The following is a 24121-nucleotide window of genomic DNA, read 5'->3' on the forward strand; positions in this document are numbered from 1 at the left end:
AAAAATTTTGGACCATTCTCGATTTGTGTGTGTCATCCTTGCGTAGGGGCCATGCTAATATTCTCTGTATCATTCCAATTTTATCGGATGTCCCCAAAGCGACGACTATAGATGAAGAGTTTCGCCATATAGAGGAGTAGCAGGTTATATGGGACGACACGAGTTATAAACGAAGTAGTTTACTGTTGATGGTTATATATCCTCAATGTCTTTAAAATTAGGGTTAATGACTTAGGAGGGTAATAAGGTTTCCAGTTTGTCCGTATTAGGTCACTAAGGTTTTTTTTTTTTTTTTTTTTTTTTTTTGCATATTAGACCAATATGGTTGCTATTACCGTTTAGAAATAGTCATTTTTACCGGTTATTTCTAAACGGTAATAGCAACCATATTGGTCTAATATGCACAAAAAAAAACCCTTAGTGACTTAATACGGACAAACTGAAAACCTTATTACCCTCCTAAGTCATTATCCCTTTTTTGAAACACATACTTGATTATACAATAGTTAAACCAATTAACATAGGTCATTTTCTCTCATATATATTTATATTATTTGTTAAATTATATGTAGAACCCAGAACTTTACCCCTTCCATCCTATGAAGCTGTTGCATTTGAAAATAAATAAATATGTCGACAAAGACATCTATTATAAAATATAATCTTCAACAAAAGTAAGAGGTAGAAGATAAAGATTCCTAAATCTAAGAGGACCAATTAAATATTTCAATTCCAACATTTAACTTTTTTGGGTGCGTGTGTTATGTGTGCACAACACACTACACTCAATGGTGTGTACGAACTACCTAAAATACCCATGACTTGTAGAGACAAAATCAATGTGTGGTCCTCTCTTTTTTTGACTTTGTAGTAAAGAGACATTTAAGAATTTTAATATGAAATTATAAATAATTGCAAGTGTCGCTATAAATTATAATCATTTTATGAAACTTCCGTCCGATTTATAAAATGTTAGAGTCGGCCATTTGTGCTACTGGACAAATAGATACGTTTCTTTTTTTAGATGCATAAATTTATAATTGGTAAAATGTCCAAATGTTTAATATAAAACCATTTTGAGGATCAACACTCATGACTCAACAAACGAATCATATTGTTTGCTTTCCGAGCAATAACATTTATAGGGGTAAATATTGTTTTTTAATGAAGGTTTAACTTGTCTTTTTAATTTTTTATGAAGATGAGTGTGACAGGGATTGACGTGAAGGGAAAATCTGTGGAGCTGATAAGTCAATGACGTGGCAATTGTCACCTAACAGTTAAAGTTTTACCTGTCCACGTCGGACATCTTGGTCGGTTTCAATCGTCCGATTGGCTCTTTGTGAGATGCGAGTACTCGTTTATGATACAAGTTACAACCTCTTGCCTCCTTCCATGGGGCTTTTAATATAAATAAAATAATCGGAGCAACTCGATTGTATTTAATTTATTTTAATCTTACATTATAATGTTTAAGGTTGCAAGTCTTTTATATAGATGCTGACGTGTTTGTTTTTAGCAATATCGATTGAAATTTTACATTTCAAAATAAAATCCCTAATAACTCTCAACTTGGTTATTTTCATTATTTATGAATTATGATCGTTTAGTTTTATATTGGATAAAGGCCTTAAACGAACGAGAATCATTCATAAGTATTTGGTTCCAAATAAAAGAATCATTTGTTCAAAAGTATTTGATCCCAAATGAATTACAAGATGTATTTGTATATGACAACCTCTCCTTACTTCTAAAAATCTTTTATTATGAAAATTAATAAAGTTTTAAAAGATAGTAGACGTATGTATTCACATTTTGGACATAAAAAATTGTATATTAAAAACAATGACATATGTATGCTTCTTATAAATAGTTGATTTGGTATTTTAGTAATTTGTATCACTATTTCTTAATCATGTTTGAAATTTCCAACAGCACCATCTTTCACTTATCGTAGGGACTTGTGACAATTGCAATGAATAAATTCTCATCATACAGTACTTTAACCAAGCTCTTTATGAGAATAAAAAAAAAATTATCCATTATGTACACTATTCTATTCATCTATCGTATACACGATAATTAATATATAACCCATAATCTCCCGTTAAGATGTAAGGTAACGTGTTTGCAAATCTATGTCACCATTATACTTGAATAAACTGATTAGTTATTATCAGTTTTTATCTTATATGATATATGAGTGTCAACTAAATAGATGGATGTATAAGTTTTGCATATTTAGGAATTAAATTAGACTAACCTGTGACATTCTTAAAATTAACACCATATTTAAATTTTCCAATTAAATAGTACTAGTTAAAAAAAACATGTTAACTGTAGTATGCATAAAATCTCTAAATTGCTCCCTCGTTATGAAGTGGTGGTGGAGACTTCGATCCGAGCCTACATCCCTTTGGGCCAAAGCCATACATAGCATGCATAATTTATACAACAAACCAGACCACTGTTATGCAAGCAAATACATACCAGGTGTGTGGAAAAACATCACGAGTATCGGAAAATACCTTCAAAATAAAGGTATCCCAACCGAATCAGTGCTACACAAGCAATCAGGTCCAGGTGGTGAAACATGGAAATGTAATCTCACTGTTGACGGATCATTCACAATAAACGTCCTCCGGAAAAAAACTAGACTTTAACCCCACACTAAACTTGGATCAGTTTACATGGCTGAGGGAGATCCCGATTAAAATTAATTGTTTCATTTGGAGGGCTAAAATGGGCAAAATACCTTCAACCTTGGGCCTTTTATCCAGAGGGGTAGATGTGGAAAAAAAATTATGCCGTCACTGTGAAGAAGTAGTGGAATGGGCAGACCATGCATTGGTGGGGTGTAAATACGCGAACACGGTTATACAACTAGTGCTAAAATGGTGCAGAGTTCCTCTCGTAGAACTCAAAACAATACATGAGGTGATCACATATGCTCAAGCATGGTCCAACTGCCCCAAAAAAAGAAGGTTGCTAATGGGAATCTGTTACGACATGCTCTGGAACATTTGGAAAGTAAGGAACAACATAATTTTCAATAAAAAACGGCTTCCTGCTCTCATTTGTGTAGACATGATCAAATCCACTACATACCTATGGATAAAAAACAGGGGGGAAAATAGGAGTATTGATTGGTTAGTATGGTGTAGTTCTCCGTTTCTTTGTGTGTAATTTATAATCTTAACATTTGTACGTTGTTATTTCCCCTCCTCTAGTCAGTTGTTAGAGGGTGGTCTTATTAATATATTTGCCGGTTCCAAAAAAAAAAACTGTAGTAAATAAATTTATATAGAAGTTAAATTTAATTAAGATTAACCCACTAAATACCATCAGTTAAAATGCCCATGTAAATATGTAATAATTAAAATATAAGTTGAAGAGTTGTGAATTTTGGATTGAATATAGTTCAAAATAAATATTTTTCTTGAACATGTCGTTAAACCATATAATAATATAATAATGATATCACGACATCTATTAAAAGATATATAAAGATAAAAATAAAGATATAAAGATTGTTTTGAAGTTGAATAATGGTTTATTAATCTTTATTCATGTTTGACCAAAATTTTCATAATATAAGAATATGAATCATAGATCAGAACGCTATTGTATCGAAGTTAAAGTTCATTTATGATTTAATTCCATATGCCGAAAAAAAAATAGCAAGAGCGTTACTGGAACCAAAAGACCTAATGTTAGGAAATCTAATTTGATGTATTCACTCGTAACTCGACCTGGACGCGCTTGAAAAACACAAAGCATTGGATAATATTTATATTGCCCAACGTTAGTAAATTGGGTAAATGATTCATTTTTACAAGATTTATTCATTTGGAAATATGGATGCTCTTCTTGTAACGTATGTAATATTTGGATTGGAAACCATAATATATATGTTACATCGTTTTTATTTTATTGTAATGAATTTAGAAAAGGTGTCTCTTATGACAAGAAAACGAATGACAATATATTGACAACTTTAATGTGTCTATGATCATTTATGTTGTCACTAGCTAGTATGACTTGGTAATTAAACTTCTTTCATCTTATCAACTTTTATCTTTAATCTCTAAACATCAGTTGTGATCAACTTCCGACTTACAAAGACATATTATAGTTACGAGCAAGATTAACCACATACAATACAAAATCTTAGAGAAAACACACTATGTCCAAAAAAATAGATGACACGAAATTTGATAGTCTTTTAGATTTCGTAAGACCAACATAATGCATATGATCAGTTTTTAGTTTTACACTATGACATATTATTACAAATGTGATCATCAAATTTAATTTAGATTTTGGGACTAACAATAATATTTTATAATGTCAACGTCAATATGGATAAACATTGATTTAACTTTTTTATAAGTATTTGTTTCTGAATTTACATGATATCCAGGTGTAACTTATTAAGTCCATACATGTTGATTTTCATCACATGATTAACAGATTAAACTCGAATTGGGTGAGACTTCTTTTACAAAAAAATTGTATCATCATAACATAAAAGTATATCATCTAATGAATAAACGTGAAGTAAAGTAGTAACCCTCTTATTTTATAAGATTCTATATAAGATGATCCAATAATTTACATGACCTATAATTGATGACGCATGTCTTCTAGTTTTTGTTTTTATTAACATAATAAAGAATCTAATTATTGATAGTTGACTTCGTTAAAAAATTGAATAATCTTCCAAATCTTAATATATATATATATATATATATATATATATATATATATATATATATATATATATATATATATATATATATATATATATATATATATATATATATATATATATAGCTTGACTTTGATTATTATTTTTTTTAATTGTAAAGATCTAAGAAACTAAAAATGGATACGAATGGACTTCCTATAAAATTAAGAAAAAGGAAATCATCATTATGATAAGTAAATACATAAACCTTGCTCGGGTATTCTAGGAACTTGTAGAATTTAAATTTTTGTAGACAATATTAATAAATGTCACAATTATATTGATTGTTGAGTAATAATATTGACCTTTGACTTGACGGGTGAGTTATGTATATTTTCATGTGTGACATTTCCGGAAGAGAGAAGCTTACAACTTAGAAGAGTTTTACGCCAATTCAACTCCCATACACTTGCCTCTTAAAACACATCAACTTAAAAATAATAATAAAAAAAATCAACTAAGCTATAGATTAGAGGGGTATTTCGTACTTTCAATAGTTATAAAACTTTTGCGAAGATAGGTAAGTTAGATGGTATTTCATAATTTCAAATCACATTAAACATTACTGATTACACACAGCATAAAACCTGATTTAATAACAAAAGCGACCAAAGAAAAGATTATCATATTGTCTCATCAAGTTCTTTGTTTATAGAAAAACCAAACCAAAAGTCAGAATCACATAAAATCCCTAAACAAAAGTTAAAAGCCCTTATACTAAAACCTTCAACGAAATTTACAAATTCCCTCCACATCCGCTTTGAATAATATAAAGTTCGAAAATTAAAGAAGCCTCATCAATTCTCATAACAAAATTGTGAAATTACACGAATTCAAACCTATCTACGTTTAGACTTCTTGTTGTTTGACGACTTGTTATTCCTATTCTTCCCATGGAACTTGTCAACCTCATCCTCCTCCTCTTCACCACCCCTCCTCCTCTTATGCCCTCCCGCTTCCTTAATTTTCTATAATAAAACCAAATTAACAATTTAACAAATTAAACAAAAAAAATCAAAAGAAAAATAATAATACCATGAGGGATAAGCGTTTAGCCTCAGTGACACGTTCCAAGAATAACAAAACCTCCTCTTCTTGTGCTTCAAACTCAGGTAGCTTCTTACCAATAAGCTTCTCTATTTGAATATACCACTCAAGCTCATACTGATTCACCAAAGAAATAGCAACCCCAGACCTCCCAGCACGTGCTGTTCTTCCCACTCGATGAATATAATCCTAAAATACATCATTTATATAATTACATTGCTATTCTAGATTAAAACATAGGAATTTGCTTTAAAAAAAAAAGATATATATACTTACTTTTGAGTTAGTGGGAATATCATAATTTATAACCATATCAACAGAAGGAATATCAAGTCCTCTACTCGCCACATCAGTGCATATAAGAATATTACACTCCCCAGCCTTGAACTTATTCAAGGCCCCTAGCCTTTTTGCCTGATTTAATAAACATACATTATACATACTATTCAATTTATATAATTAAATTAAAAAAAAAAAAAAAATTGATTGATACCTGAGTCATTTGACCAGAAATTGGGATTGCACGAAAACTAAGGTTGCGAAGCATTAAAGCCAAAAGACGTGTTGCTTCACATGTACGTGTGAACACCATTGATGTACTCCCGGATTTTTCATTTAAAATGTATGTAAGATAACAGTCCTTATGCTTAGCTGGCACAAAACGAAACTGTTGCTTCAATGTGTCAACTGTAGAATATTTAGATGCCGCCTCAATCTGAATAAAACAAAATTATACAAATGCTTATTCTCTGCAATTAAAAAGATATAAAATTTGTATATAAGATAGCTGTTATTGTTTGTTACCTTTACAGGGTTTCTTAGACAAGCTCTTTGCAGCTTTTGCACCTGAAATGTTAGTCAGGTAACAGTGTTATAAGTTGCAAGAAACAACAAACTACTTTACTCTTTTCACCGATATAGGCAACTTAATTTGATTTTTACCAATAATACCAATGTATTAACACTTTTTTTACCTATTAAATAGCAACACATTAACATTTTCTTTATTAAAAAATACCAATGTACTTATATTTTGTCACCCACAATAGCAATGTAATTAAATTTTTATTTACCAATAATATCAATTTACAAAAAATGAAGTATATTGCCCAAAATGATAGCAAAAGGCAAGTATGTTAACATTATGGGTTACATATTGCTAGTATTGGAAAAGAAAAATAGAAGATGCTATCATGGGTAAAAAAATAAATTGGTAAAAAGGTTACATTGCTACTCTCAGCAATTTTGTTATCTTATTTTGTAGAATTGATTTTGATTATAGAATAACTGAAATCAATTTGTACCTTCTTAGTCATGGTAGCAGAAAACAAGTATGTTCTCCTTTCACGAGGAATGGCATTTAAGATTTCATCAAGTGATTTTTCAAAATCTTCATTTAGCAATCTGTCTGCTTCATCCAAAACCTGTCATACATGTGTGTGTGTGTGAAATATATAAAAGGTTTCTTTTTTGAAAATAAATTCACAGAAAGAAGGGATTATTTGTGTTCTTACCAAGTACTTTATTGTGCGAAGGGAAAACCCTTTAGTGTTAGATAAATGGTCCACAAGACGTCCAGGTGTCGCAACCTGAAGCAACAGGAATGCATAAAAGGTAAAGCAAGTGATCAGAAATATTCATGTTTTTTGCAAGTAAATGAAACTAAAGCACATAGTGAAAAAAGAAAATTCATAAACAAGAAAGCTTACAACAATATGTGGTCGTTTCCCAAGGGCAATGCTTTGTTGTACATGGTCTACCCCTCCAACAAGCTGCAAAATTGAAGTCAGATAGATGATTACCAAAAGTTCATAAAGCTTAAATCATGACAATATTCATTGGTTTAATGTAGAAACGATAAGTACACACACAATAATCCTACATATCAACAACAATAAAGTATTTACTGAAATATTCTTCGACTATGTTGGCAGACAGCAAGCTGACTAATCATGAACCAAATCCTAAATTGAATGAATAAAGTTGTAACTTAATTGATGAAAATGTAAAACAACTATATATCTGTCATGTTATATGTGCAATTTAAAACAATCTACCTGACAATTATATGACCTAAAAACAACTTAAAAAACTCACCACTGCAGTCTTTAGGCTAATGCTTGACCCCAAGGCCTCAAATTGTTCAGCAATTTGAATTGCAAGTTCCCTAGAAAGAATTCAATAGCAGTGAAGAAAAATAAGTGTAAAATCAATGGAGTTTCCAAACAAAATACCAAAGCCAGACAAACCTTGTGGGAGAAAGCACGCAGGCAAAGAAGGCGTGTTGAACAGGTGGAACCGCCGCCGCGGCGGCCAACAGGGCTTGAAGAATCGGTAGAGCAAAAGCTCCAGTTTTACCAGAACCAGTTTGTGCTAGCCCAATTAAGTCCTTCCCTAGACATTAGATACAATCAGACAACATCAGCAACACTATGGGGTACAAACATGCCGATATGAATCACTTGGAGTTGAAACAATAGAGAAGAGGCTGAACCTTCAAGCGCATGAGGAATGGCCTCAGCCTGTATCTTGGAAGGATTTTTCCAGCCTAAACTATCACAAGCCTCGACTAATTGTTCAACTAATCCTAATTCTTTGAATGATTTCACTTCTTCTTTGTCGTCTTCCATGTTTTAATCTGCAAAAAGTCGGATAAAGTAAGGTCCTAAATCCTGATAATATGTACTATTTTTCATTGAACCAAAAGCATACAAATCTAATATTGTTTACTAACAATTGGAATAGAGCAGGGCAACAATGAAGACGATGAAGGGAGGGCAAAGCTGCAGCGGTATCGGCGACGGAGAAGGTTAGATTATGTGTGGCAATTTTAGGGTTTTTACGTCTGTGTGTGTAGTAGAAGACGGAAACGTTCGTGTTACGTGTGGTTTTGCCGTTTAGGATACCGAGTAGAAGTAACACCGAGTAACATACTATAGTCATCTATGGGCTTAATCATTTTCAAATAATGGCCCAATTCTCTTAAATTTTAGACAAAATTTCAATTGTGATCATTTTCATTTTTTTAGATTTAGAAAAATAATTTTATTTGATAATCGTTTTTAGCATTTTTTTTATCTTAAGTTTGTATACATAAATCTTCTCTTCTAATAAAAAGCTCTTAAACTTGTCGTTTGTCGTCTTTTTAAACACCCAACCTGACACATGTCATTCTTTTGGACCCTTTGCATTATGTTTTCCTGCTCATATATTTTCTTTTTCAATCAGATGTTCCAAAATCCAAAAAAATCAGGAATTTATTTTCAAATTTTTCAATCATATCTTGCCCCAAATATCTCCTTAAATTTCGATCCCTTGAATCTCTCTACAGTTTAATTTCAAAATCATTAGCTTCATCCGGTTGTAAAATCTATAAAACCAACCTTCTCACAGTCTCCATTTAGGTTGTTGCAATATTTGATGTGAACCATACAACCAGTTGCATAAGGTTGTCCTTCATTTCAGGTACGCTTCATGTTCAATGGCCCTATGTTACCATATACGACCCTTCTTCATCCTTCATGATTTCTTTGAGATGAATCCGATATTGAAATTCTAAATTTGAAACACTCTCATCTTTTCTCTCTTTCAAAATTTGATCCATATTTTTATTCTTGGGTGCATCAATTGATACTGTATTTCATTCGCAATATCAGTAGAGGTAGATTTTTGAATATATATATATATATATATATATATATATATATATATATATATATATATATATATATATATATAAGTTATGTAACATCCCAAAATTTATGACCAAAAATTTCATTTTTAATTTAAACATTCATAAAACATATTACTAAAAATGTCATCAATGTTATCTCATATCATGAAAAATCATAAGTCAACTATCTCAAAAACATATCATAGGAAAATAATGTCAGAGTACAAATCCCAAGAATCTCATGTGCGGAAAATCATGTGTGTGATGCGTTACTATCATGCCGGCTCCTTTCCCTTCGAAGAAGAAGGACCTGAAACAAAAACTAAAAACCGTAAGCACCAAGCTTAGTGAGTTCCCCCATTATACCACATAAACACATATTGTCAGGCATATCTGGGTGCCCGACCTACCTGTCAGGCATATATGGGTGCCCGACCTACCCTGTCAAGCATATTTGGGTGCTCGACCTACCCTGCCAGGCATATCTAGGTGCCCGACCTACCCTCCGGTGTATTTCAACCGGTTACGTGGACTATTTCACCCCTACCACTACTACATAATAACATAGCAATAAACACATAAATCATAATAGGCAATGACATACCAGATAATTATCACGAAGACAATTGTCCCTACCATAAACAACTACTAGCAGGCCGGTATTGGTGCCTTCACCCCACTCCTACAGGAAGGTAACTCACCTCGTAAAGCTGAGGGTCGAATATCACGGAAAGGAATCTCTAACATCTGCTCCGATGACTCCCCTGATGGGTTTTGAGCAATACATCAATCCTATGATGTACATGCAAACCCTAATAGCTTTAGATCTAGTTTGTCTAATGAACATGCAATTGATAATCCAAAGCCATGAACCCTAGATCTAATAAACTATAACTGAAATTAGGGTTTAGATCTTACCTTTGATTGTTATATAGCAATAACAATCAATCCCTGGCTTCTGAAAGCTTAGTGCCTCAAGTGTTGCACCTCTAATGGAGTCACAAACACCACTAAGCAACTTGGATGAAGAGGGAGAAGAGAGGAGGCACCAAAAACGGTTGGAAACCCTAAAGGAAGTATTCACCACGTTTTTGGGGCCATAAGGGTTCCTTATATATGCAAGCTATTAGGGTTTACAGCTAGGAAACCCTAATCTGACTGCTTAAGCCCTAAGCAGCCCATGGACTCCCTCTTTAGAAGCCTTGGATGATTTCTAATGGGTTTCCCCATAGAATTCGTCCACTCCAACTTCTGTAGAGTCCATTAGACCATCTATGTAATTATCTTATAATTACACAATAAGTCCCTTAGGTTTAATTAATCTCTTTTAGCCACAAAATTAATTCTTGACTAATATTAATTAAACAATATGATTTATCCTTTAATATATTATTCTCATAATATATTAATAAATCATAATTAAACTTTTCTCTCCTTAATTCATCCTATATATCGCTATGGTGAAGGCAACCCAAACGGACCATGCTTATAATCGGGTCAAGTACATACCAAAATAGTTATGGACTTAGACACTAATCCAAAAGTCTCCCACTTGGATAAGTCTAATACCTATTTTGCATAACTTCATAACCTGATCAGCAATCGTAGCTTTCAAAAGCCGCTGTCAACTCTGATCTTTTCAGATGGCGTGTCTTTTGAATAATGGATCATATATTCCTCCATTCTCAAGATATCGTATAGAAACAAGACATGAATTTTGATCATTCTCTCTATATTGTTTCCCGACTTCAATTTATGACGACTGACAACATACTACAATTGAACACATCAACTTAGTCTCGGCTTGGCCAAGCGCTTAGGGTGTCATCATTAAATCATCGAGGGGTCCACAGATATCGTTTTTATCCCACTTTGGGTAAAAGGAATGGATAAACTTTGACTCAGATGCTCGCTTGCACCTACTGATCAAATCACACACACCAATAAGTTTTATAACACCAAGTTACTGGTGCGTTTACTTATCATCAATGTGCAACCGCCCAACAAATAACAACTCACACGTCTCGGTTTCAAGAATATACAATATTATCATCTCACAATCACTCGTGATAAAATCCATGAAGTGATTTAGGTGAGCATGCGTTTAATCCAATACTCTAATCTTATTAAAGCATTCATGAACTCTGCAGCAAACTTGTGCTTTGTCTAAACACTTTAGACAATCTACAGACATATTCATGACAATCTTCCTTCATACATACTTCCAATGTATGACCGACTGTGGATGTTTGAATAACCTAGTTATTCTGGAAGTCAAAACATGCAAAGTCAAACAAAATAACAATACTTAATCCTATATGGCCCCAAAACTTTTGAGCGTAAATAAAACACTTTTATTTAAACACCATATTGATTACTCATTATTCATTGTTTACTGTTTCAGAAAATCAACTTATTACTTGAATTACAACAATAGTTGTCCCATGCTCTGAGCATGCACGCTATGTTTCCTATGGTCCATGCTTTGTGAAATATATCAATTGAAAACTTTTCCAATGATGCTCATTTCACAATTCCTAATCCTCAACGATAGTGTAACAATACAAGGTTCTTGCCACTACTAGAATATGTTAGATTCTAACATTTTATGCAACAATCCTTTCGTAAAGTCATAGCACAAAGTCACCAAGACTTGGCCAATGAAAAATACAAGGCTCTCTATCAGAATTTGTTACAAAACATTTCTATAGATGTGATATCTCTCACTCAAAATACATTCCTTTGAACATCCTTTTTGCATAAAATTTTCTAATCTAGATATAAATTCTTAACTTCCAACTCCCAATATGGAAACATTTCCATATTTGCCATACGACAACTTATTCTTAATAGAATCTTATCTATTCATAATAATGTCGATATGGTCCATCCAACACTATACTTCCAACTACTCACAAGCAACAAATCCTTAGTGAACCTCATATCGTCCTTTGACAGTTGTTTAATTATTTTAATCAAAAACCGTTCTAGTCCCTTTTCCCTCTTAATGCGCTAAGCATTTGGAAAATTTTAGAATGATCAAACATTATAGCATAGGCAATCGATCCTATACCCGAAGCGTATGGGACACGATTCATAATGTCTTACAAAAAGACATGATACTTTACCAGTCTTTTGCTATAATATTTCTAACTGCCATGTTCTCAAAATTTTGATTATGAAAAGGCATGCCGTAATCATAACCAAATTTTAAGAATGCAATTATCCTTTCCATATATAGAATTTCCTCATGTTGAACCATTCCAACACAACATTCATATATATTTGACTAAATTTGATTAAAATTCCACAATCTAAGCCTTTAGATTTGAAATGAAGTATAATATTCTCTCCCTTAATTATAGCAAAACAACTTTTCAACCCCTACAACTCTGCAAACTGAATCTTTGTTTTCTATAATTAATATTGCTAACTTGCAATACTTGAAATAATAATCATGCTCCCACTAACACGGTGATTATTACCATATAAGCATAACACTTATGCTCCCACTAGCTTTGACATATATCTAGAAAACATCTGAACTTTCAAAAAACAATGCTTATTGAATTCCTTAAGTTCATATTTCTAAATACTTGATGATTTGATACACCTTTGTCTTAGAAAGCTCACATGTGTGTCTAAACAACTTCAGAGCTTATGTTACTAAGTCCCAAATGTTCAGACTAATTGCCAAATCTCACAATTCGAACTATGAAGAGGGATGTCGTGATCATAATCTAATTTGAGAATACAATTTTCACGATTGCAATCTTCTTAAATATTTCTTAGTGAAAGCATTTCCCTACAATCATTTTCATGAAGGAGGGAAACCTTATGACACTTAGATTTTAAAGTACATGTGCTCATATCCATGTAAATTTGTCATAACAACAATCATAAGACAATGATTGTGACAAATCCAACTCATATGGACTGAACTTGTTCAATCTTGATTTCTCGCCTTATGGTAGCATGAATGCCCACCATTGCTTCCAGGTTGTTAAGCAGCTCACCCTTACCTTATCAATGTACTTTCTATTGATCAGGGTGCCTTGCCTTTATGCAATCCAATTGAGAACTTATATTGCATAGTTGACTTAATCTGGAATGGCACAGAAACAAAATTATGTCAACACGATAGGTCGTCAACCTCAAGTCGTGTGCTAGTGATTAACTATTGGTTTATTCTTGATTAGCTCTTGAACTTTTCAAGACAATTGAGACTCCCACCGACCTCTTGACATATATGATTCTCTTATCAAGGAACTTTCATTAACAAAACAAATATTCAAGAGTTAGTGCGAAATATTATCAAGACTAACACTTCACATAACTGGTCCTAGTTGGTCTTTGTCTTATCCAAGACATCACAACTTACCAATTTCAAATGTACAAGAATAAGAAAACTTTTCCCAATTCCACATTTGTTGAGTGTTATAAACCTACTAAAGACTTGTCACTCAATTCACAATCTTGGAGTATGACTCTAAGATTTAATATTGGAACAAAGTATGATTGACTTCTTGATTTAACAATTTCCACAATTCCCGATTCCTCTTCTTAGACATACAAATGTACTAAGACTCACGTAGAGGATCAATTGAGATATGGTTCTTAATCATTAAGACTTATCATAAAACACAATAAAAGGTACTCTCCCTTCTTCTTAGAATAGAGAAACTTTTATCTTTCTTCCTACTTGATTCTTCTTATTCGTTCTGCTATTTATTGAAACCTTTTCAATCAACTCATAATTACACTTAATCTTATAAGTATAATCATATTTACTAAATTTTAGTAAATCATGACGATACTCTATCTCTCTTTGTAGCGGAATTGACCAGCGCACAACCTACCTGATCCCTAGCCCTTCACTTGACTCTTTGTCAAGGAATTAGTCTAATTTCAAATATGAAAGTTTTTTCATTCATCACATAATGCAGGTTGCATGATTCCAAGTTTCTGTCCAATTGAAACTTGGGCGATGAGAAACTCTCCGTATTTGGTAAATCCTCGACATTTCCACAGATAATATAATTAAGAATCAAATCCATTATTTCCAATAGTAGAAACATTCAAACATCAATTTTTTCATACATGCCATTGCAAGGATAAATAAATAAGACAAAAACAAATTTTATTTTATTACGGAAAAACTTTGTCCTTACAATGCAATTCAACTGAAAACTATGCTATTACATATTCCTAAGCAATCTATTCTAACTCCTAGTAGTAGCTCAAAAATCCAATCTTTCAAACAATACGATCGAAATCCACTTTCTTCACGATTAGATTCAGCTCACTTCTTCCCTTAAGCTTCCTCTCTTTACTTCGATCCTACAATACATCAAAATGTAATCTTATCACGTTATGAATTAAGAATATAGAATAGGAACTCAAAAGAGTTAGATAATGGGTTTTACCTGAAGTAGAGTCATATGCCTTGACTCTCCCAACTCTTAGATCTCTCAGGTAGTTTGGGCAGCTTCGTCTCCAATGCCCCTTCTCTTGTCAATAAAAGCAAATGGACTCCTTTGGCACAACACATGGAACAATCTCATACTTAGTCCTTTCTGGAATTCCAATGTTGCCAGTGTCCATTGAAGTTTGGGAGTTTGATTCACCAGACAAATTTGCTTGACCAGCACGCCAAATCATTATTTATTCAGCAATTATAAGAAAATAGGTGAGATCAATGAGGGTCAAGTCGTGGTCCATCATATAGTACTCTCTAACGAACTCACTATATGATTCAGGAATTGACTGAAGAACCCAGTCAACAGCCAACTCACCTGAAATCTCGACACCCAACATCCTTAACCTGTCAATGTGTGACTTCATCTATAAGACGTGTGCACACACAGGTTTCCCATCTTCGTGTTTACTTGCCAAAAGGGCTTGAGTTAGCTCGAACTTTTCAAGCCTTCGAACTTGTGGGACAAGGAGAATAATTGGAAGAGGTGGAGGAAGTGAAGCATGATCTCTGGTTCCTCGATAACATCGTGGAATATCATCTTCATTTGAAAAACTTGTTCCATGGGATTTGGGAAGACCATTGTCAGATTCAGACATCTACAAAACGGGAGAAATTCAAGTCAAGTTGATTAGAATCCTTGATGTAACACCCAAATGAAACATCAAGGCTAGGATCCAACACAATACTCTACAACCTAGAAGAGGGATGTCGTAATCTAGTTGCATAATATTTGAAGGTAGGTAAATGACGATTTACCAATTTCCACCATGAAAAAACAAAAAAGAAATTTAAGTTTTAAATGAATTGTAACTCCTAGATCTTTTGAGATTCATTGAACTTTTTAATGGCATGTTTAATCTCGATTATGCCCTTCATTTGTGACTGGGATGCCGAGGATCATAAATAAAGTGTGAATAACCATGCGAATGTACGTGGGGCACCCAATGTTACTATCACCTAATCAATGTGCCGGTTAACCACACACGCTCCATTGATCTATGTAAAACATCGAGCCACCCTTCGCCACCAAAGCCAATCCCAAATTAGTGTGCCAGTGAACCATACACGCTTCACTAACGTTTCGGCAAGGGTACAAAGTGTAATTTCATGGATTAGCATACAATTTCACATTTTTCCTAAAGTAACTATGATTTGGGAATTTGAAAAACATTTAGTTACTTTGTACTTCATTATACTTATAATGGAAGGTTTATGTCCTATCTTACCCGTTCGGCTAACGACCCTCCACTAGTCAAGAGTGCGGTGGGTATGTAACGATTGGGTTTCGGGGCTAAGCATTTTAGATGATGTAATAGTCTAGGTCAACTATTGTAACTCTTTTTGAAGTAATAAAGATGAAATATTTGAGTATTATGTGAATTATGTGTATTTATGTGCTTATTATTTAATTATAAATATATAACTAATAAAGAATAAAAATAAGTGTCAACATTAAAGTGTGAGATAAGCCCGATATCTTTATATAAAGTTGTAGTGGTCGAAACAAGGATTATGGGGATATAAAGAACGCCGAAATCCGAGTTATAACGAAGAAGTTATGACCCATCGAAGTTTCGCGACGTAACCGACACGATACCGGGAAGTGTGAATAGTGAATTTATGATAGAGCGAGATTTAGCCTTAGAGATCTAAACGAAAGTCGTAGAATACGATAAACCGACTGACACCTCTGGCTCAAATCTGATCTCCTCGGTCACAAGCTGATAAGCACGCCCTGGAGCCTTTGGAGGCTCTGCTCGACCCTAACCTCCGTCAGTAAGTCTCAAAGTGGCTAGCGTTGGGGCCTGCACTGACTTGGCAGCCAACAGAGGACACTGGGCCTTCATATGGCCCACCTGATCACAATGATAACAAACTCGGACCCCTGCCGCTGGAGTCGATTACCTGCAATCTCTGGCTATGTGGCCCTCCTTGCCACACTTGTGGCACCCCGAAGAAGAACGGCAACTACCCTCGTGCACTTTGCCGCACCTCCCACAAGTGCGACTCCTCTGACCTCCCTGTCGATAATCAGTGGGCCTCATCTGCTTCGGTACAGGCTGCGACTGCACCGGGGCCTGCCTTTGCTCTCTCAACTGGAGCTCAATCTCTAACTCGCGCCGCCTAGCGACTTCCTGCAACTCCAACAAGGTACTACACCTCTGCGTGGATCTAAACTGTCGGATGTACCTCTTGAGCATACTCAGATATCGAGACATCTGAGCCTGCTCTGAAGCAAACTCCGGGCAAAACATCGCCCTCTCAGTGAACATCCTGGTGATCTCCGTCACCGAATCTGAACCCTGCTTCAGTTCCAGGAACTCCTGAGCCAACCTTTCCCTCTCAACCTGCGGAACATAACGAGTACTAAACATTTCCCGGAACTGATCCCACGAAACCGCAGCCCACTGCGCATCAGAATAAGACCCCGTGGTCAACCTCCACCAATCCTTTGCCCCGAGCCTCAAAAGGTTCAGAGCACACCTCACCCTCTGATCCGCAGGGCATGAACACGTGAAGAAGCAACCCTCCACGTCTGACAACCATGTCATAGCAACAATCGTATCTTGAACTCCATCAAAAGTAGGGGCTTCGTGTTGTCGAAATCCCGATACTGGAAACCCCGAATGGCTCCTCCTCCTGCCGCTGCGGCTACTGCGGCTGTTGTCTCTAGAAGAGCCGCATAGCGCTCATCAAAATACTCAACCATGGCGGTCTTGATCGACCCAAACAGTTCCGACAACTCAGCCCGGAACATGGCAGCAACCTCATCATGCAGGATATCACGAATCCTAACATCCAACTCATCCGTACTCATCTAACCAATAAGCTCGGGTGGTGCTGATCCATCCTGACCACCCTCTCCTGATCCCGATCCCGAACCGGATCCCGACTCTAAACTTCTTGCATCCGTTATGCTGAAATGAACCATAAGAATCTCAGCTACCTCGCATAACCACCGAGAACTAACCTCTAACCAACAACCTAGGGGTTGTGACTTCCTTGACACGCGTATAGGTCTTGTGCTTTCAGTAGTACAGGCCCATACTACCTTCCACACCTACCCATATTTGTCTCAAGTATCACCACAACGCCCTAAGCACAAACATACATAGCAAGCACTCAACCCTCACCCCTAGAGGAATACCGAATAGCTCATATCAAGGAAACCCTAGGCTAGCAGGCATCATAAATCAGGCAATTCTGTCATGCAATTCCTGAAGATCCCTAACCTAGTACTAGCATGATGTTCTAACATATCTCAAAACAAATAACTTGTATGGTATTTTCGGGTAACTTACTGACTCCGGCTGATCGTACCCTCTGCGTCCTCCTTTACTTATTTTGAAAACCATTTTTGAAAACCTCTCCTTGATTTGAGATCGGATTCACACGAATGTTCCTCCAATTCACTCAAACCAAGGCTCTAATACCAACTTGTAACGACCAAGAATTTCAACCAATTTAAAACATTTTATTTCATTCGAAAACCATTACGTTCATACATCTTGTTTTCAAAATAGTTAAAACATCAGAGTATTCCCCCATAACCATATTACATAAATCATAAAACATGATGAGCGATACGATCACTCCTTCGCCTTGCCACGATCTCCTGAAGCACCTGAAACAATAAACCACAACTGTAAGCCCGAAAGCTTAGTGAGTTCCCCCAAAGTACCCATACACACATAAACATACGCATACAACAAAGAACTACATACTACGGGTCCAAACAACCTTCTGGTTGAAATACCCTTGGCCCTCAACCATCGGGTTGGAATGCCTACGTGCTACGAGCCCAATCAACCTACCGGGATGGGTTACTCTCGGCCCACAACCATCGGGTTGGAATGCCCAAACACCTATACGTACAATAATAGCTACTATGAGTCCAATCATCCCTTAGGATGGAATACCCTATGCCCCTCAACCATTGGGTTGGAATGCCAACATACTATGAGTCCAATCATCCTACCGGGATGGAATACTCCTGGCCCACAACCATCGGGTTGGAATGCCCCACTTCATATACATATGGTAACTACTACTATTATGGGTCCAATCATCCTACATGGATGGAATACCCCAGGCCCCTCAACCATCGGGTTGGAATGCCAAACTACTATGAGCTCAATCATCCTACACAAATGGAATACTCCCGGCCCACAACCATCGGGTTGGAATGCCAAACTACACTAGCCAACATGCACACATAACAGGCAACCACATAACGCTCTACATAACCAACATAATAGGGCCCTATCATCCTATAGGGATGGAATACCCTCTGCTACTGCTCAACATACATAACCCGCATGTAACCTCCAACCAGCGTACATAAAGCAAGACCAACTACAGGTCTATAAATAACCACTACCCAACTACCAGGGCGCTGATCCAACAGAACTAGCCATCACACAACTATCCATCTCTCTAGGATAATACACTAATAAGGAATATCCTCATATCACTATCCTATCTACCAGGATACTAGCAAGCATATCATAACATAACATAACAAGCTCTAAACAACAATTCAAAGGGTCGGCCTTGGTGCCTTATACCCTTGAGTACAGTGAGGAAAACTCACCTTGGACTGCTGAAACACTGTTGGTACCCCTCTGACTGCTATCTGACAATCCCCGCACCACTGCTCCTCTAGCACCTCAAACTATCAATGAAACAAAAACACTGTAACACCCCAAAAATACGAGCCAAAAATTTCGTTTTTAAAACATGTACTTAGCAAAACATTTAGAAATAAATCATTCAACAACCATTTCATTTCACAAAAGATGTTGCATGTCAGAAAACATTAAAAATGTCAGAGTACAATCTCCCAGGTAGATGTCATAATGCGGAATACAAGCAGGTGTGTGTGTGATGTACCGCTACCGCGCCAGCTCCTTCCCCTTCGACGAAGAGGTACCTGAAACCAAAACTGAAAACTGTAAGCACGAAGCTTAGTGAGTTCCCCCATAATAGCTCATACCATGCAAGCATACAACATAAAGCTAGGAGATATGGGCCTTGCCCACACTCATGAAGATACGGGCCTTGCCCACACTCCGCTAGCCGGGAGATACGGGCCTCGCCCACCCTCCACTATCTGGGAGATACGGGCCTCGCCCACACTCCACTCTCGGAGAGATACGGGCCTTGCCCACACTCAGCCGCTAACCCATAATATACAAGTATCACACAGACAACAAGTATAGGCAACTCTATCATACTGGCATATATCATAGTCAACTCAACCAAGAGATACGGGCTCGGCCCATACTCTAATACTAACATCTCATCTATACGGGCCGGCCTTGGTGCCTTGGACCCGTTCCTACTGGAAGGAAACTCACCTCAAAGTAACTGTCGATATGTGTGGGACTGACTGTCTGCTGCTACTGCCGCTCCGGAGATCTTTCGGCTATAATTCCCACAAAACCCTTAGTCAAATATGTTGGGTTTTGAGCAATCTAACACTTCCTAAGTGTGCATGCAACCCTAATAAACCTTGGATCTATGTTTGTCTAAATACATGCAAATAATAATTTCCAAGGTTCATAACCTATCTAACATGGCATCGGGTACTTTTTAAACATAAAAGAATTAGATGAGATTACATACCTTTTAATGATGAGTTTGATTCCTAAGGAGTTTGAGGGCCAAGCACCAATAGTGTGAATGCCTCAAATGGAATCACAAATCACCACAAACTCTTGGAAAGCTTTGAGAGAGTGTATACACACTATAAAATCGGCCACACACAAGCACACACACTAGTGACACTAGTGGCTATTTCATGCAACATAAGCATGCTTATATAGTGTGCATGGTTAGGGTGAAACCCTAATAACCCATGACCTTTCCTTTTCCAAGGATCCATGGGTTAAAAGCTCCATGGATCATCCATGGACTTCCATATAAGCCTAGCCCATTAACTAATGAGTATTAGCCCACACCATATAAAACAATAGCCCACAATTTAATTAGTCTTCTTTTTAATCTCTAAATTAATTCATAATTAATTTAAGACTAAAGCTAATTAAATAACATGACTTCATATTAATATATATTATAACTTATAATATATTAATAATCATATGTGTATAACTCTCATAAAATTATCCATAAATCGTTTGGGTGAAGTGCAACCCAAATGGACCATGCCGGGTCGGGTCAAGTATATACCAAATAAGTTATGGACTTAGACACCTTATCCAACAGACTCCCACTTGGATAAGTCTAATAACTATATTTCTGTATGTTACTTCAGGAACCAACCAGCAATCGTAGCTCTCGAAAACTCTGTTGAACTATGAAGCGCCATTTTAGATAAGTGATCATATAATCCTCTGTTCTCATGATATCAGCCGGACAAATACATGGAACAACGTCGTACTTATTGTCCAGCAGTTTGTTTCCCGATTTTCGATTTGTTTGACAAAGAACTTAATCGAACACATCAATTTAGTTCTGACCGGCCGATACATAGGTCACAACAAAATCATCGAGGGGCCCAGATATCGCTTCTATTTTTAGAAGGAACAGATAAACTTCGACTCATATGCTTGTTCTACTACTTGTTGAATTGTACACAAAGGCACGTTTTATAACATCAAGTTACTGATGCGTTTACGTGCAATCAATGCACAACCAACTCATAGGTAACAACTCATATCTCTAGGTTTGAAGATTTATATGATATTACCGTCTCACAATCACTCGAGATAAATTCCATGAAGTGATATAAGTGAGCGTGGGTTTATTCCAATACTCATAACTTATGAGCACTCATGAATGTTGTAGCAACCATTGCTATGACTAAACCCATTTAGCCATCTACAAACTCGATTCATGACAGTCTTGATTCATACCTACTTCCAACATATGAACGACTGTGGAGTGTTTAAATAACTTAGTCATTCGGAAAGAATAACCTAGCTATTTTGGAAGTCAAAACATGCAAAGTGAAACACAATAATAATCGAATCCAACCGATAGGGTGCCTTGGCTATCGGAGCCAACCGATAGGGTGCCTTGGCTATCGGAGCCGCACCAGGAACTAGGTCGATCCTGAACTCTACCTGATGCTCCGAAGGTATTCCAGGAAGCTCCTCCGGGAACACATCAGCGTAGTCTCGCACCACTGGAACCTCGCTCACCATCGCCTTACCCGTCTCCCGGGTATCCATAACATACGCGACATACCCCACGCATCCCTGCTGAAGGTAACGCCTAGCTCTTGCTGCTGAACACACTATAGGTCCACGTTGTGGCTTCTCGCCATGTATCACCAACTCTCCCCCACTCGGGGTCCTGATCCGCACTAGCTGTTGTGCGCAATCTATCATCGCCCCATTAGGGCTCAACCAATCCATGCCTATAATTACCTTGTTCCCCCGCAACAGGATGGGAACTAAATCCACCAAATAGCGCTCCTCGAAAAGCCTCAGGACACAATCCCTGAATACTGATGACGCTCGCACCGATCGATCATCGGCGATCTCTACCTCTAAAGGGCAATCCAACATGCCCGAAGACTCAGTAAACCTCTTGCTAACCGCCAGGGAAACAAATGATCGGGTGGCACCCGAGTCAAACAACACCTGGACAGGAATACCGTTCATATGGAACGATCCTAATACATATACACAGAGCACATATCAATAACATAACATCATAAAAATAAGGTAGAGGGAAAGAATCATACTCGTCACCACATCGGGTGCGGCGCGTGCTTCTTCTGCCGTCAGCTGAAACGCCCGACTCCTCACCACTGGAGCCTCTGCCTTGGCCTGTTGGCCATCCGTAATCCGCAGGGTAGCTGGAGCCGGTGCCCTAACCGGCGCTGATGCTGTCAACTGGGGACAATTGGCCTTCTTGTGGCCCCTCTGGTTGCAGTGAAAACACAACAACTCCGATGTCTGAATAGCCGAAGCAGGAGTAGTACAATCCCTGCTAAAGTGCCCTGTCTTGCCACACTTGTAGCAGCCTGCTGATCCCATCCTACATGCTCCCTCATGCGTCCTGCCGTATTTCCCGCAGCGGCCCGACCCTATCTGATCCCCTGGGCTTCTTCCCCGAAGCCCCAACCACCTGCCCCGCCTCTGCTTTCCTCTTCCGAATGTGCTCTAAATCAATCTCCCTTTCCCTCGCCCTGGCAATCATGGACTCCAGGGTAGGGCAAGCTGAAAAGCTAACATGCTCCCGGATGTCAGCCCGTAGCATGTCATGATAACGGGTCCTCCTCATATCCTCATCACCCGCATACTGGGGCACCAACAATGCCCTCTCCCGGAACTTGGCGGTGATCTCCGCCACAGTCTCCGTCGTCTGCCTCATATCCAAGAACTTCCTGGCCAGCTGCTGAAGCTCGACAGCTGGCGCGAACTCCGCCCTGAACCTGGTCGCAAAGTCCGACCAAGTCATAGCCTCGACAGCCGAGGCTCCCAATGAGTCCCCCACGGACTCCCACCAATCCCTAGCTCGATCTCGCAAACACCCTGCTGCGAACCTCACCTTTGACCCCTCAGGGCAGAAGCTAATCATCTGTACAGACTCATTGTCGGCAATCCATCGTCTGGCAGCTATGGGGTCCTTCGCCCCGTGAAAATCCGGCGCACCACTGCCCCGAAAGTCCTTGAAGGACAACGTGCGAGATCCCGATTGGCCAGATGCCATGTCGCTCCTGAATGCCCGGAGGCGATCCTCCATCAACTCCAATATCCCTTCCTTGATCGACCCGAAGATGATGGGGGTCGACTCAAGGATGCCTCTGGTGATCTCAGACGGGATGAACTCGCCTAGCCCCTCATCCACTGGCTCGGAACCTGATCCGAACCTGATCCCCCTCCTGTACTGCCAACTGCTGGCCTCGAACGTAGTACCACCATTCTGAAATACAAAAGAAATGACAACTATTAGCGATACTGATACCTCTGGTGGGATCACAATTACTACAAGTTCCCTGGTTTTATCTTGGCATTCCTCGATTCGGGTACGGATCCTCTGCTTTCAGTAGTACGAGCCCATACTACCTTCCACATCTATCCGTACCTTCTCCAAGGACTGCCTTGACTCCACCAGGTCCCTTTCACTACCGCTGATCTCTGCTACTCCTATCCTAGGCTTACCCTAGGAAACCTCTGACTTCACCCAACCTAGTCCT

At 37.5% G+C, this 24121-nt stretch overlaps 1 protein-coding gene and 1 non-coding gene across 2 annotated transcripts; both read right to left on the bottom strand.

The window, feature by feature from the left end:
- LOC111899585 (U6 spliceosomal RNA) lies at nt 1–103 on the bottom strand. The gene has a single exon (XR_002853000.1). It is a non-coding gene; the product is annotated as a U6 spliceosomal RNA (small nuclear RNA).
- A 5275-nt stretch (nt 104–5378) lies between these two features.
- Nucleotides 5379–8699, bottom strand: LOC111899512 (DEAD-box ATP-dependent RNA helicase 10). Its single transcript, XM_023895344.2, has 12 exons — nt 8532–8699; nt 8292–8435; nt 8047–8191; nt 7895–7964; nt 7507–7569; nt 7312–7386; nt 7102–7221; nt 6602–6643; nt 6291–6512; nt 6074–6211; nt 5786–5986; nt 5379–5718 (listed from the first exon to the last, which is right to left on the bottom strand). The coding sequence occupies exons 2-12, from the start codon at nt 8425–8427 to the stop codon at nt 5590–5592; spliced, it is 1341 nt and encodes a 446-aa protein (XP_023751112.1). The 5' UTR covers nt 8428–8435; nt 8532–8699; the 3' UTR covers nt 5379–5589.
- Nucleotides 8700–24121: the final 15422 nt, after the last annotated feature.

Source organism: Lactuca sativa, chromosome 5 (genome assembly GCF_002870075.4).
Source record: "Lactuca sativa cultivar Salinas chromosome 5, Lsat_Salinas_v11, whole genome shotgun sequence".
NCBI lineage: Eukaryota > Viridiplantae > Streptophyta > Magnoliopsida > Asterales > Asteraceae > Lactuca > Lactuca sativa.

Bases quoted from the DNA above. Each gene is read 5' to 3' on its own strand.
- LOC111899512 (XM_023895344.2), bottom strand. From the start codon at position 8,427: ATGGAAGACGACAAAGAAGAAGTGAAATCATTCAAAGAATTAGGATTA. The intron at 7,570-7,894 runs GTGAGTTTTTTA...TCAATTTTGCAG, and splicing joins TTAGCCTAAAGACTGCAGTG to CTTGTTGGAGGGGTAGACCA. The intron at 7,387-7,506 runs GTAAGCTTTCTT...CTGTTGCTTCAG, and splicing joins GGAAACGACCACATATTGTT to GTTGCGACACCTGGACGTCT.